We start from the raw sequence: 16,572 nt of genomic DNA, 5'->3' as shown, positions 1-16,572 counted from the left end.
AGTGCCGTAGGGGACCGCACCGCCACTTCCCAGCAAATTAGGGACACTGTTGCTCCTGGGGTATCGGCGAGGACCATTCGCAACCGTCTCCATGAAGCTGGACTACGGTCCCGCACACCGTTAGGCCGTCTTCCGCTCACGCCCCAACATCGTGCAGCCCGCCTCCAGTGGTGTCGCGACAGGCGTGAATGGAGGGACGAATGGAGACGTGTCGTCTTCAGCGATGAGAGTCGCTTCTGCCTTGGTGCCAATGATGGTCGTATGCGTGTTTGGCGCCGTGCAGGTGAGCGCCACAATCAGGACTGCATACGACCGAGGCACACAGGGCCAACACCCGGCATCATGGTGTGGCGAGCGATCTCCTACACTGGCCGTACACCTCTGGTGATCGTCGAGGGGACACTGAATAGTGAACGGTACATCCAAACCGTCATCGAACCCATCGTTCTACCATTCCTAGACCGGCAAGGGAACTTGCTGTTCCAACAGGACAATGCACGTCCGCATGTATCCCGTGCCACCCAACGTGCTCTAGAAGGTGTAAGTCAACTACCCTGGCCAGCAAGATCTCCGGATCTGTCCCCCATTGAGCATGTTTGGGACTGGATGAAGCGTCGTCTCACGCGGTCTGCACGTCCAGCACGAACGCTGGTCCAACTGAGGCGCCAGGTGGAAATGGCATGGCAAGCCGTTCCACAGGACTGCATCCAGCATCTCTACGATCGTCTCCATGGGAGAATAGCAGCCTGAATTGGTGCGAAAGGTGGATATACACTGTACTAGTGCCGACATTGTGCATGCTCTGTTGCCTGAGTCTATGTGCCTGTGGTTCTGTCAGTGTGATCATGTGATGTATCTGACCCCAGGAATGTGTCAATAAAGTTTCCCCTTCCTGGGACAATGAATTCACGGTGTTCTTATTTCAGTTTCCAGGAGTGTATAATGCTTTCCTTAACACATTTGTCATGCTCTTCGAGAGTTGCTTTCCATTAGAACGTTCTGAACGGGGTAAAATGCAGTATAGGCGGCTGACTCGTGGGATAAGGATATCATGTAGAAAAAAAGCGGGAATTATATCAAAATGTTAGAAGGAGTCACAATGCAGTTACAGTAGTCCATTACAAACAGTACTGTAAGGTGCTTATAAACGTTATTAGGAAGGCAAAGAGTATGTGGTACGCAAATAGAATAGCTAATTCACAGGATAAAATTAAAACAATATAGTCAGTTGTGAAGGAAGTGTCTGGTGGACAATAGAAAGTCAGTTCATAGCAAAAATATTTCTGACAAACTGCCTGTTGGATTCTGTCTCGGGTTCTTCGGCCAACGCTCATCTAATGATTTTCCTGACGTTTCGCCAGCACGACTGGCTGGCGAAACGTCAGTAAAATCATTAGATGAACGTCGGCCGAAGAGCCCGAGACAGAAGCCAATAGGCAGTTTGTCAACAAGTGCCCGCGAAAGCCTTAACAATTTTTAAAAATATTTCTGTTACTGATAAAGCAGATATATGTAGAAATTTTACAAAGTTTTCTGAACATTGCTGGTGAATTAAATAAAAATTTACAGCATCATATAACTCTCTTGGCAAATGCCTTTCCGAGATTGATGTCTGAAATACTCCTCTGTGATACAGACAATGAGGAGATTGAGTCAATAATTAAATCACTAAAGACGAAGGACTCTCATGGATATGATGGAGTGCCTAGCAGAATATTAAAGTACCTTGCCGCGCATGCTGTATTTAGCCATATTTATATTTTTGCCTTTAGGAACAGTCAGTTTTCTGCACGATTTAAGTACTCAGTAGTAAAGCCGCTTCATAAAAAGAGAGAAATGGGTAATGTAATCAATTTTAGACTTGTTTCTATGCCATCAGTGATTGCAAATGTTATTGAGTAGTCTGGGTATGTAAGGATAATTGACCATTTTATATCATACAATTTGCTATCAAATGAAGAGTTCAGCTTCAGAAGTCGTTTATCAGCTGAGAATGACATATTCTCTTTTTCTGTGAGGTACTGGCTGGTTAAAAAGAAGGTTTCGAATGCCAGGCATATTTTTTGCTTTAAGTGAGGCTTTTCATTGTGATGATCACAAAATATTGTTCCAGAAGTTGGACCATTACGGAATATGGGTAGTAGCTCTCTGTTGGTTCCTCTATTACTTTAGCACCGATAGCAAAAGGTTATTATTCACAATGATGAGAATGGCTGTGGTGTGGGGTCTGCGTGGGGTGCAGCCAAGTGGGGGGTGCCCCAGGGACCAGTGTTGGGGCACTCCTGTTCCATATTTATATAAATGATATGTCCTCCAGTACTACTGGTAACCCTAAAATATTTATGTTTGCTGATGACACTAGCTTGGTCGTAAAGGATGTTGTGTGGAACATTGGCTGGGTTTCAAATAGTGCACCTCATGACATAAGTTCAAGGCTTGCAGAAAATAAACTAATGCTAAATCACAGTAAGACTCAGTTTTTACAGTTTCAAACATACAATTCATCAAAACAGACGTTTTAATTTAACAGAATGGGCATATGATTAGTGAAACTGGCAGTTCAAATTTCAGATAGACAGTAAACTGTCATGGAAAGCCCACTTTCAAGGTCTTTTTCAAAGACTTAGTATTGCCATTTTTACTATTCGAACGGTAAATGAAGTGAGTGATCGTTCGACACGAAAATTATTCTACTTTGTTGATTTTCATTCGCTTATGTCGTATGGTATTATATTTTGGGGTAACTCTTCCCATTCTAGAAGGATATTTTTGGCTGAGAAACGGACGGTTAGGGCAATAAGTGGTATAAGTTCACAAATCTCTTGTCGATCCCTGTTCAAGAGTCTGGGTATTTTGACATTGGCTTCTCAATGTATATATTCTTTACTGTCATTTCTTGTTGACAACATTAATTAGCTTATTCCCAAGAATAAGCAGCTTTCACTCGGTTAATATTCGGCAGAAATCAAACCTGCGTTTGGATCGGACTTCCTTAACTCATGCACAGAAAGGTGTGCTGTATACTGTTGCAGCCATTTTCAATAAGCTACAACTCGAATTCAAAAATCTTAGCACTAATCCACCCGTTTCAAATAGAAACGGAAGAGTTTCCTCATGGATTACTCCTTCTATTCTGTCGAGGAGTTCCTTCAAAAATTAAGTTGATTCTTGTTGTATTGATTATTCCGTTTACTTAAACTTATGGATGGACTTTTTTCGGGTTTATCAACGTCTTATTTTTATCTGTTATTAGTTTTATGTTGCAGTTTCGCGTACTGGCACGTTTCATGACCTTGGAGAGTTGGTCCTCAGTCTAGTCCTACGGAACATGACGTGTAAATAAATAAATAAATAAACAAACCACCCCAACGTGTAAACATGTTGACCCAATGAAAATGTCAATTACGATTGCAGTGGGCACGCAACCATCGGGCCGGCCGCGGTGGCCGTGCGGTTCTAGGCGCGCAGTCCGGAACCGTGCGACTGCTACGGTCGCAGGTTCGAATCCTGCCTCGGGCATGGACGTGTGTGATGTCCTTAGGTTCGTTCGGTTTAAGTAGTTCTAGGTTCTAGGGGACTAATGACCACAGCATTTGAGTCCCATAGTGCTCACAGCCATTTGAACCATTTTGAGCAACCATCGGGATTCGACAGCAGATCAACGGAAACATGTCGGTTCTTCAGATGAATCACACTTTTGCTAAAGTAGGTCGCTGGTCGTCTCCACAAACGCCGTCATCGAGGTGAACGGCAGCTCGAAACGAGCAGCGCTCTACGAACGCGGGATGGTGGCAGCTGTGTTATGCTACGGAACACACCCTCCCGCCCTTGCGTGGAACTTATGGCAGTAATTGGAGACACGCTTACAGCTGCGAACCTCTTGCATCTCTTCGTACTTGATGCCTTTTCCGCCGGCGATGTCATCTTGTAGTAGTATACTGTCCGTGTCTCGGAACCAGATCCATGCTACAGTGGTTTGAGGAACATCATAGTGAACTCACGTTGATGTCTTGGCGACGCAATTCGCCTGATGGAAATCCTATTGAACCCATCCGGATCGCTATCGGGCGATATCACCTCATATGCAAATCTGCGGTCCGTTATTTACGCGAATTGCATGATCTGTGCCTAGACATCTAATGCCACATACCTCCACAAACCCACCAACAAACAGTCGGACGCCTGATACGCAGAATCGTTTATGTATTTCGTTCCAAAGACAGACAGACAAGCTATTAAACTCTTGGACATAATGTTTTGACCCATCAGTATGTACTCACATTTAACAGATAATGTAGGCCGCAACAGATAGCAGACAATAGTCATACGTGCATATAATCATTCAAATGCATAAACACTGCCATTTTCATCAACCATTAAACATTAAAGCCACGCTAGAAGTCATACGGGCATAGGCCTGTGGTGCTTCCATGAGACAAAAGCCAGACGCCGATACGTGTCTTGGCACTTCGCTAGAAGACGATGAAACAAAGCGTTGCGGTACTTTAACGCTGCCATCAGGTTGTAAAACAGAGGGCTTTGCATCAGTATTGTCGTTCATATTGCAAAAATAAATTACTTACATGTTATTCTATTCCAACATTAGTCTGGAAATTAGAGCATTCCCTTCGTAAGGCATTCTATAAAACTGCGTTGATCGTCATTCAGACGATTCGCGCATTGTTCCCTAGGAGGACCAACTGTTTGGGATTACTAAGCTACGACCATAGAACACAGAACGTATTATTTTGTCCGCCCGATAACTGGGGAAACAACCCAGTGAATGAGTCTATGACAAACGATAAAATTAAAATAATAAGTCTACTCAGAGACTTTCCAGTCTTCTTACCTTTTGCGATATTTTGCGTGTGTATCCGAATGTATTTGTCACGTATAGGTGAATTATGCTCATGACTGAATCCAAGGGCATGCATGAGTTGATGGTATATACAGCCTTTCTTGTAAACACAAGCCGGAGGCTCCAAATTAAGCACCTGTTCGCCGCCTGCTCTCCCAATCGTTGTGTAGCAGCCGTCCGTTTTACCAGTTATAACAATATAATCCGTGTCATTTTCCGTGGCAGGCCGAAAACTCACACAAGTGAAATTATTGAACTCTTTGATGGCAGCTTTTATTCTTTCTGTTTCCTCATCATCTGCACAGAAAAAGCGCATCAGTCAGTTACATATTTTGCTAATTTGTATATACGAGGGCTATCCACAAAGTACATTACGTTTGAAGGCGCAGGCGCCCGAATTTTACGACGAAGGAATTTCCAAGCTCGTCCATCGCTACGATAAGTGCCTTAACTTAAATGGGAACTTTGTAGAAAAGTAGTATTTAAGTGTGGCTTTCATCTGTATATAATAAAAAAAATTCCAATACTTTATTTATTTTTAATTCCAAAACGTGAAGTAGTTTGTGGATGCCCTCGTATATATATTTAAAAATTTCATGTTCTAGTTACATTACTTATGATAACAGCCAAATGATTATCACTTGACAATTCGATGTACTCTATTTCACAGATAATGATCATTAAAATTTTCTCGCATATTGTGCTATGTGTCCAAATGTCTGTGGCTAACCATTAGCATTCCTTTGAAAACCGTCATACGTGCAGATAACAGCGTGAACCATCTTTTCTTGCCATGATACAGTGCAAAATTTATGGAAAATAATCTCCATTAAATAATAATGCTGTAGGTGTTGAAGTGTGTCTATTCTCTCTGAAGCACGGTACGTAGTCGTTTTCAGGTTTTCGTGCAAAATTATCTGCCTTGCAGCAGACAAACATGGTTAACCTAGAACCTAATCCGTGGTGGTTAGAGAGGGTCTAGTCCAACATATCCATCCCATTTTCTTCAGTTAACGTGTCATTGGTCATTCCGGCGTTCAGAGAACCTAAAGTTCTGTTAGAGGAAAAGGGTCCGATTACAAAATATTAGTACAGTGTGGGAAGCAGACTCTTATCTAAAACGTTTCCATAAACGAAAACATCTCTGGAAATCAGGTGCAGCACATCGCATCGCCTTTACCGAACTGCCTTTTTCTTACAACAAATGTTCGTCCTCATCCATGCATCCGTGTTTGGGCGCGGCATGGCACGGAGATGATGAATCAAACCCACAGAATCCTACCGCCTCATTCAGCGTGCGCCACTGCAGCTCGCGCCGCTGGCTGCTCGCTTCTCGCTACGATCCTCGCCAAGCGACGATATGAAGCTGGTTTCTGTTCCGCGCTACGACCGTCCTGTGATTGGCTGCTTCAAGGTCACTCCAGCAGAGCGCTGTTTGACAGCTTGTTGCGCACATGGTACTTTCGTGTCCCATCGCGCACAATATTGTCTGTTGGATGTAGTTTCTGTACAGGCCACAAGCAATGAGTGAAGACTTGAAGCAAATGATTATTTCAGCCGTTTTTGAAAGGGACGCCATCTGGGACCAGAGACATGCAGATCATCACAACCGTTTCATACTGGATAAAATGTGGAAAGAAGTTGCAATAAAATGTGGAACACGTAAGTTGCATTTCAATTTAATTTCATTACACAATACTTTCTTCATTAAACGAACACTGAAACAGATTACTTATTTATGTAAAACATAAGCAGCATATTGTCTGTTGCATTACACAATATTTTATTCATTAAAGAAACGCTTAAACAGATTCCTTATCTCGGTAGCTTCAGCAGGAGCTGCATTGTTTCTTCTTGATGGCTGAACTCCAGGAAGTACGTCTCTGTACTCCACATTGTTCAGTACAGTCTCTTTGTCCACAATCACATTACGTAAAACGCTAACAGCTTTCACAATCAGTTCTGCAGTCTCTACTTCCGTTTCAACTGGTTTGTTTAGTGATCGCCACTTTGCAGCCGCAATTCCAAAGGCACGTTCAACCGTTTTTCTAGTTCGTGAAAGAACATTGTTGAACTTTTCGTTCGAGCAATCAAGATTTCTCCTGGCAAAAGGTTTCATCAGGTGTCTGAGAAGGGGGTACGCTTCATCTCGTATGAACACAAAGGAGGCTTCAACAGCAGTACCTGGTAGAAAGTCGTCTTCAGGAATGTGAAGCATGTCTTCCACCATTTTATCGTACAAAACAGACATCCTGAAAATGCCTCCCTCACTTTGTTTACCAAATGAAAATCTGGAAGGAGTGGAGACTCTCTCTCAGGAAGGCGTCAAGTGAACTTTTATCTGCTTTTTTGAACACATATTATTTTCGTTTATTTTTGGAGGCTTTGGGGGTTACAAATATTCAATCTCTCTACGACAACTCTTGTGTTCACTAATCCCTGTATCCGTTTTGATGTTTGTTATTAGCTCAGGATTATTTGTTGCTAAGAGGTCAAGTGTGTTTTCACAACCGTTTACTATTCGTGTGGGCTCATCAACTAACTACTGCCGCCCGGTGTGGCCGAGTGGTTCTAGGCGCTTCACTCCGGAACCGCGCGACTGCTACGGTCGCAGGTTCAAATGTTACCTCGGGCATGGATGTGTGCGATGTCCTTTGGTTGGTTAGGTTTAAGTAGTTCTACGTTCTAGGGGACACATGACCTCACATGTGTAAGTCCCATAGTGCTCAGAGCCATTTTAACTAACTACTCGAAATAATTTACAGAGAATGTGTTTAGCACAAATTCAGATAATGATTTATGCGTACCTCCGGATTTAAACACGTATTTTCGCTAACATATCGAGGGTAAATTGAATCCGCTCCCAACGATAATTGTATGAGTCGGGTACATGTTTGAGATTAAATTCAAGTTTTCTTTGAAGCTTTCAGCAACTGTATCATCCGAATTGGGAGGTCGGTAAAAGAATCCAATTATTATTTTACTCCTGTTACCAAGAATGACCTCAGCCCATACTAACTCTCAGGAACTATCTGCTTCAATTACGCGACAAGATAAACTACTTCTAATAGCGGCAAACACGTCATCGGCAACTGTATTTAGCCTGAAACTGTATTTAGTCTGTCCATTCGGAACACCGTTAGGTTTTTCGCATTAATTTCGGTTGAGCTTATATCCGGCTTTAGCCAGCTTTCAGTGCTTCTAACGATTTGAGCATTACTGATTTATATTAGCACTTGATGCTATGGTACTTTCCCAACAGAGCTACGACAGCTTTCAACAATTATACTGACGGTACCTCTATCTACGTTCTTCCTGTGTTCGGCCTGCATCCTTTCAGACTGAAGCCCTTTTTGTGTTTTTCGAAGATCCCTGTGGCTAAGAAACCGACCAGTCCACGCCACACAGCCCCTGTTACTCGTGTAGCCGCCTCCTGCGTTTAGTGGACACCTGACCTATCCATCAGAACCCGAAATCCAACCACCCTACGGCATAAGTCGAGAAATCTGCAGCCTACACGTTTGCACAACCGTCTGAGCCTCTGACTCAGACCCTCCACTCGACTCTGTACCAGAGGTTCGCAATATGTCCTGTCGAGTATGCTGCAAATGCTGAGCTCTACTTTCATCTTGCAAGCAACCACCGCTCGAAACCAGAGAGAATCTTTTCTGATCCAAAGCGACACACACCGATGTGAGCCACCACCCACAGCTGGCTGCACCCTATACTCTTCGTGGCATCTGGAAGGGCCCTTTCCATGTCTGTAATGGCTCCACTTGCTCTACACATGGAGTGGACGTTGTCTTTCTTCCCCTTCTTTGCAACCGTGTACCTACGGGGCCCCATAATGCGTCTAACATTGGGGCTCCCCGCTACCAATAATCCCACCCTCTGTTACTGCCCGGATCTTGCAGGCTGAGAGACTTCCTCTGAAACAGGTCAAGCGACTGCATCTGGTTAAGGGACAGTGTCAACCTCAGACAGCACCTGGAACCTGTTTGTCAGACTAACCGGGGATGGCCCCCCGGGAAGTCTTTCGCCACCTGCCTCACCCCGAGGCGGCCTCCCACTCGACCACGGGTGAGGGATCAACCTCAGTGAGAGCAGTAACTGGGCTGGCCGCTGGTGACGACCGATCAGAGGACTCTGACTTGCTGGACGTCCATTGGATCCCCACAGCCAGCCCACAACAGTGATGCCCATCCACTGCAGCTCTTCAGGCAATGTAACCGAAGCCATCATAGCCTTGAGTTGAGAGCGAATTGTCACCAGCTCAGCTCGCATCCGCACACAACAGTCACAGCCCCTATCCATACTAAAAACGGTGAAAAACTACACTACTGAGGCAAACGAACTATCGATGCATGCTGCAGAACTCTAGTGTGGACCCTGACGAAAACACAAGAACTGTGTCTAATAAATTAGATTAATACGCAGAGATTAAAACACCGAACTACCGAAGCACTCGCGTGAGACTAAATAATTCGCTCCTGATTACGTACTTGTAATATGTCACAAACTCGATTTACTTTCTGAGGCAAACGAAAATGCTAGAGCTGTGTCTATTAGATAGTAAATTAACAGAACTCAAGAAACTAAACTATTAAAGCACACAGATGAGGTGATACAATTCGCTCCTCGTTATGAACTCGTAAAAGTCACTAATTCAGTTACTTCTCTGCTGCTACTTCTGTCTCTGCCAGCTGCTGGTGTCTGACTCGAAAGTAATAAGCGAAAATCCGCCATACACTCGTGCAACAGTCACACTAAGGGCCCCAACTTCGGACCTCTCGTCATGACGCAGAATTCCCTCTGAATATTCTCATATTACTTCCAATGTTGATGGACCAACAACGACGCATGTAACTTGAAGTCCGAGAGACCGAAAAATTCTAAGTCACTGGCACAGTAATAACCAATCCCATTTACCTACACAAGTATGACTAGGTGCTACATTTAGAATAGTTGTTCAGAAAGGTATGCAGCAGCGTCATTGCAAGCATGGTATTGTCGCACAAAAATCCATCGTAGCCGTTTTGATATCCCTGGTGTCTTCAGAATGAATTTTTCACTCTGCAGCTGAGTGTGCGCTGATATGAAACTTCCTGGCAGATTAAAACTCAGTGTCGGACCGAGGCTCAAAATTGGGATCGAGATGAGGTACTGGCGGAAGTAAAGCTGTGAGGACGGATCGTGCTTGGGTCGCTCAGTTAGTAGAGCGCTTGCTCGTGAAAGGAAGATCTCGAGTTCAAGTCTGGGTCTAGCACACAGTTTTAATCTGCCGGGAAGTTTCATTCCTGGTGTCGTCTGAAGACGTGAATTCTTGACAGGAGGTACTTTTCAGTCTCGACAGCCCTCTCATAGACAAAATGTTTCACATGGCCTAGCAAGAAGAAATCGAGAGGGGTGAGGACAGTTAAACATGTTGGGCGCAAAACGGGACCTCCTCTGCCTTTTCCAGAGAATGTCTGATCCAAGTGTTCACAAACTCTCAGTCCAACGTGACGTGAGGTTTCATCACATTGCAACCACATGGGTTGACGAATAACAAATGGGATATGTTCAGAGAACATGGGTAATATGTACTGGTACATGTATTCCACGGTCCGAAGTATAAGAACAATTATCGCTTGTGACTTTCGGTTCATTCATTTCTGGACAGGGCTGTCTTACCTTAGATTGATACATTTACCCTTCTACATTAACCTGAAAACTTTTTGACATCATTAAAGAATCATCCTGCCTGTATAATGTAAGCAGGAGATGGAATATAGTGTCTGGTATATTTGTTCAAGCAGCCCAATATATTATAAAATATTACAAATACATACATAAAATACAGATTACAAATTCAGTTTGTATCTTACATATATACAGCATTTAGCTGCCTTTCCTGTTCTCACATTTTCCATTTCTACAACGTTTAGCTTACTTCAATTACCTCACCGGTTTACTCTTACACAAAAACTGATACATATATGTGTGTATATATACCAATAGTGTTAGGAATATAAGAGCAGATATTGTGATAACTGGTACCTTTAAGCGTATGCAATTCAGTGAGCTAGTTGTTTTTTATCTACATGTGACAGCCTTCCCACAAGCGTGTCACAAACGTCATGACCTGATGTTTTCTGCACAGCTGTAACTGCATCACTAAGTGGATAATGCATGTCAGGTTAGGCTAACTGTTTTAGGTCCAACGTGCCCACACTTCAACCCCTGACCTGCTGCCCAGTGGAAAACAACCATTAATGGCTTCCTCGAAAACGGCTCTGAGCACTATGGGACTTAACATATGAGGTCATCAGTCCCCTAGACCTAGAACTACTTAAACCTAACTAACGTAATGACTTCACACACATCCATGCCCGAGGCAGGATTCGAACCTGCGACCATAGCAGCAGCGCAGTTCTGGACTGAAGCACCTAGAAATGCTCGGCCACAAAGGCCGGCAATGGCTTCCCCTTGATCCTTGTACTTGAAAGTAATATCCAACCTAAAACATACTATTCGTAATAATTATAATTATTGGTCTTCAAATGAAGAAAATACGGCCGCGGCCAGTGTGGCCGTGCATTTATAGGCGCTTCAGTCTGGAACCGCGTGACCGCTACGGTCGCAGGTTCGAATCCTGCTCGGGCAAGGATGTGTGTGCTGTCTTTAGGTTATTTAGGTTTAAGTAGTTCTAAGTTCTAGGGGACTGATGACCACAGATGTTGAGTCCCATAGTTCTCAGAGCCATTTGGACCATTTTTTTGAAGAAAATACTGATGTAATGTTGTTCAGTACACTGTCCTCAGTCAGCAATGCACACACACACATACACACGTGATTAAAGCAAATCGAAACCACGTTTCAGTGATATCTGCGAACATGGGAAAATATAAAGCATTCACTAAAGCCTCTGCAGCGGGCTACCATAGTGACATTGAGTCATTGCGGCTCTCTGACTATCGATTCTTCGCGTAAGTGCATGGTCTGTCCACGAGGGCGTGGCAAACGGGTGTTGACGCTCTGTGGTCGCGATTGGGAGGATGCTAAGAGTTAGGCCCCGTTGCGATGAAGAGGAGAGTTGACAATCGGCACAGAGGGGAAGCGGATCGCTCCGTGGTTGAGACGGGAAAGAGAGAACGGGGTGCTGCTGTCAGCCGTGAGTGCAGCAGCGTAGCTTATGTCACCGAATGATTGCTGTTGATGTCAGTAGATTACAACATGTGGAGCCCAAGTCACACGTTTAGGTGATGGCGATTGCTTCTTTTCCAACTGACATATGTTCTAGCCTCCACACGTACAACGGCAGTGGACTTGTCTGTAATATGACCGTAACATTTTGAATAGACCGTTGTGTGTTGGAACGGGTTGAGGGGAGTGACTGGTCCTTTTAGCCTGTTCCCTAGCAGTGGCGTCAAGTGATTTGTCATGCTACTAGATTTCTGCTTGTCATATGATGTCATTTATATATTTTGCCAATTTGTTTGTCTTGATTTAATCTGTTGCGGTCTGGTGCAGACTATTTTGTGAACTCGGAAGCAGGTGATATATTTGTTAATCTGTTTCGTCTGCTCAGACACTGAAAACGTTTGACTATGGTCTCTCCCTTCCTGTATGTAACATTTCATATAACAGATTAAGTACTCCTTGCATTGAATTACTCCAAGTTCATAAATCCTGGCTTTCGTAAGGCTCTGCAATAAGGCAGGATAATAATCAAGTCTGGTCATGTAAGTGTTTTAAAAGTCTGGTTTTAAATTTATGTTGGTATTTTTAAATAATTGCTCGTTTGTACTGTACTAGGACAAGTAGGCTCACCTGGGATCATATTTAATGTTTCATCTACATCTACATTCATACTCCGCAGGCCACCCAACGGTGTGTGGCGGAGGGCACTTTACGTGCCACTGTCATTACCTCCCTTTTCTGTTCCAGTCGCGTGTGGTTTGCGGGAAGAACGACTGTCTGAAAGCCTCCGTGCGCGCTCGAATTTCTATAATTTTACTTTCGTGATCTCCACGGGAGGTATAAGTAGGGGGAAGCAGTATATTCGATACCTCATCCAGAAACGCACCCTCTCGAAACCTGGCGAGCAAGCTACACCGCGATTCAGAGCGCCTCTCTTGCAGAGTCTGCCACTTGATTTTGCTAAACATCTCCGTAACGCTATCACGGTTACCAAATAACCCTGTGACGAGACGCGCCGCTCTTCTTTGGATCTTCTCTATCTCCTCCGTCAACCCGATCTGGTACGGATCCCATACTGATGAGCAATACTCAAGTATAGGTCTAACGAGTGTTTTGTAAGCCACCTCCTTTGTTGATGGACTACATTTTCTAAGGATTCTCCCAATGAATCTCAACCTGGTAAACGTCTTACCAACAATTAATTTTATATGATCATTCCATTTCAAATCGTTCCGCACACATCCTCCCAGATATTTAACAGAAGTAACTGCTACCAGTATTTGTTCCGCTATCATATAATCATACAATAAAGGATCCTTCTTTCTATGTATTCGCAATACATTACATTTGTCTATGTTAAGGGTCAGTTGCCACTCCCTGCACCAAGTGCCTATCCGCCGCAGATCTTCCTGCATTTCGCTACAATTTTCTAATGCTGCAACTTCTCTGTATACTACAGCATCATCCGCGAAAAGCCGCATGGAACTTCCGACACTATCTACTAGGTCATTTATATATATTGTGAAAAGCAATGGTCCCATAACACTCCCCTGCGGCACGCCAGAGGTTACTTCAACGTCTGTAGACGTCTCTCCATTGATAACAACATGCTGTGTTCTGTTTGCTAAAAACTCTTCAATCCAGCCACAATCTGGTCTGACATTCCGTAGGCCTTTATCAGGCGACAGTGCGGAACTGTATCAAACGCCTTCCGGAAGTCAAGAAAAATAGCAACTACCTGGGAGCCTGTATCTAATATTTTCTGGGTCTCATGAACAAATGAAGCGAGTTGGGTCTAACATGATCGCTGTTTCCGGAATCCATGTTGATTCCTACAGAGTAGATTCTGGGTTTCCAAAAACGACATGATACTCGAGCAAAAAACATGTTCTAAAATTCTACAACAGATCGACGTCAGAGATATAGGTCTATAGTTTTGCGCATCTGCTCGACGACCTTCTTGAAGACTGGGACTACCTGTGCTCTTTTCCAATCATTTGGAACCTTCCGTTCCTCTAGAGACTTGCGGTACACGGCTGTTAGAAGAGGGGCAAGTTCTTTCGCGTACTCTGTGTAGAATCGAATTGGTATCCCGTCAGGTCCAGTGGACTTTCCTCTGTTGAGTGATTTCAGTTGCTTTTCTATTCCTTGGACACTTATTTCGATGTCAGCCATTTTTTCGTTTGTGCGAGGATTTAGAGAAGGAACTGAAGTGCGGTCTTCCTCTGTGAAACAGCTTTGGAAAAAGGTGTTTAGTATTTCAGCTTTACGCGTGTCATCCTCTGTTTCAATGCCATCATCATCCCGGAGTATCTGGATATGCTGTTTCAAGCCACTTACTGATTTAACGTAAGACCAGAACTTCCTAGGATTTTTTGTCAAGTCGGTACACAGAATTTTACTTTCATTGGGTTCGCGTTATTGATAAAGTAGGCCTTGTTATTAATTAAATATGGTTCTTGCGTGTTCATTTGTAAGCACACACTGCTTCTCAGGTTCCTGTTTGAATTTGCAATCGGTTATAAGTCAGTGTGTCAGGGTGATCGAAAGTGCTGAATCCTATGATAACTTATTTAGTGCGTTCTTATTTGTTACACTTAATCTTAGTACGCTGCCTTTAACCTTGTTGTTTCAATGTACTGATCTACGATTTGTGTGCCAGGTACCCGCCTCACGATTACATTCGTCCTAGCCCGGAGTGGTGGTTGCGCATTGCTTGGCCAACTTCCTCTGTGCAACCCTGTTTGGACTTTGGTACTCGGCCGAGCGGAATTCGACTACGACGCGGACGAGTAGTGCCCACGCTGGACGTTCCGTGGTTCTGTGGCCGAACTTGGGACTAAGGCACGGCGTATCGTTTGCCAGTTCCAGGATGGAAGTTACTTACCGGATATTTTAAAGATATTTTGGCATCAGCGACTAGAGTACAAGTACCTCAAGAGTACTTTAGTCCTAATGTATCAAGAGATGAGTTAATAACTTGGCCATACCTTTATTGGGACCACTATTTGCTTGTTCTTCCTGTATGTTAAAATTCCCTTTGTGGAAGCTGTATTGACAATCTTATTACCCTGTTCATTAATGAAAATGTAATATTCATATACTGCTGAACGTTTGTATACCGGAAATTGTTCTTCCTCGTAAGTTTAGACCTTGATTTGTTCTGTAACGGGGTTGTAGCCTTAATATTTGTTTTTGATGAAAAAATCTGTTTCAAGTTTCTTACCGAAGATTAAATTAATATTATAATTATAGTTAACAATTTGATCTGTTTTCATTTGGATTTAAATGAAGTCCATGTTAATTGATTGTCTGTTAAATAACTGCACACATAACCGCTGTTCACACTTATTAATACTGTAAAATTGTGTGGTCGTATTTATTAATACTGTAAAATTGTGTGGTGACCATATTTACAAAGATACTTAGTCACTGAGTAAATTGTTAAAATTAATGGTCAACAAAACTGTGTAATATAAAGGTGAACGGAAGTTTGTAAACCTCTGGTCCAGTCCTTACCGAAACGTTCAGAAATAAAATTTAGGTCTACAGATTTCTTCAATTTTCTTCTGTATTCTCTAAGAACATGTTTCATATTTAAAGCCTGAAAAGACTTAGAAATAACAGGAAAGTATTTACCCAACAGCAAGCCGTTTATTGCATCAATAATAAGGCGTGTTTCCTTACGAGCTTTTAATTGACGAATGATTTGTGATGGGAGAATAGCTACAGCTGAGTGAAACATCCAAAAGCTACCAGTGAAACAACGGACAAAGGGTTCAGTTACCAAAGAGCGTGTAACATATGGAGTTTGTTTAAATGCAGGCAATTAGAAGCTTACTCGGATTGCGATAGGCCGGAGGCTCGGCATGAGCATTTCGTAAACTGCACGACTTGTTTGGTGTTCAAGCACCGCTATGGTGAGTATCTTCAATATGTTGCGAAACCAAGGTAACACCACGTCCAGACATTGTGGGGTGGCGCAGTCACCCCTCATTACATATGTCAGACATCGTAGGCAGGGCAGACTGCTTAAACAGGACAGATGGCGAACTGTGGTAGCACTAACATCAGACTTAAATGCTGCGCAGAGTAAAAGTGTGTCTGAATACACAGTGCACTGAACACTCTTCTTAGCGATGGGCCTCTGCCGCCGACAACCCATGCATGTGTCAATGTTAACACCACGACACTGGCAACTGTGACTGAAATGGTCACATGTGGGTGACTGCATCGTCTGTTGAATACCGATACCTTCCTCATCATGCCGATGGGACCTTCCACCTGTATTGCGGGATGGCGACAACCTGTGGCGGCTCCGAATGCCCTGGACAACATTCACCTGGGCACTCATGGGACAGGGGAACTCGCGCAAGGCACCACTACGGCCAAGGAGTATCACAAACTGGTTGCAGACCATGTACACTCTTTCATGACGATCATGTTCCTAGACAGCAGTGGCATTTTTCAGCAAGGTAATGCGCCATGTCACAAGGCCTGGAGAGTGATGGAGTGTCTCGAGGAACACAATG

The 16,572-nt window shown here is 43.6% G+C and overlaps 1 protein-coding gene across 1 annotated transcript in view; it reads right to left on the bottom strand.

Annotated features, from left to right (window-relative positions):
* Window positions 1-16,572, bottom strand: part of LOC126284828 (hatching enzyme 1.2-like) — a 116,989-nt gene that overhangs the window by 29,112 nt on the left and 71,305 nt on the right. Inside the window, exon 4 of the mRNA XM_049984050.1 lies at window positions 4,850-5,155. Coding sequence (XP_049840007.1) covers window positions 4,850-5,155 — 306 coding nt within the window. The remainder of the gene's footprint in view (window positions 1-4,849; window positions 5,156-16,572) is intronic.

The sequence above is a fragment of the Schistocerca gregaria genome, chromosome 1 (assembly GCF_023897955.1).
Source record: "Schistocerca gregaria isolate iqSchGreg1 chromosome 1, iqSchGreg1.2, whole genome shotgun sequence".
In the NCBI taxonomy this organism is placed as follows: domain Eukaryota; kingdom Metazoa; phylum Arthropoda; class Insecta; order Orthoptera; family Acrididae; genus Schistocerca; species Schistocerca gregaria.
This window is presented reverse-complemented; position numbering and strand designations above follow the sequence as displayed.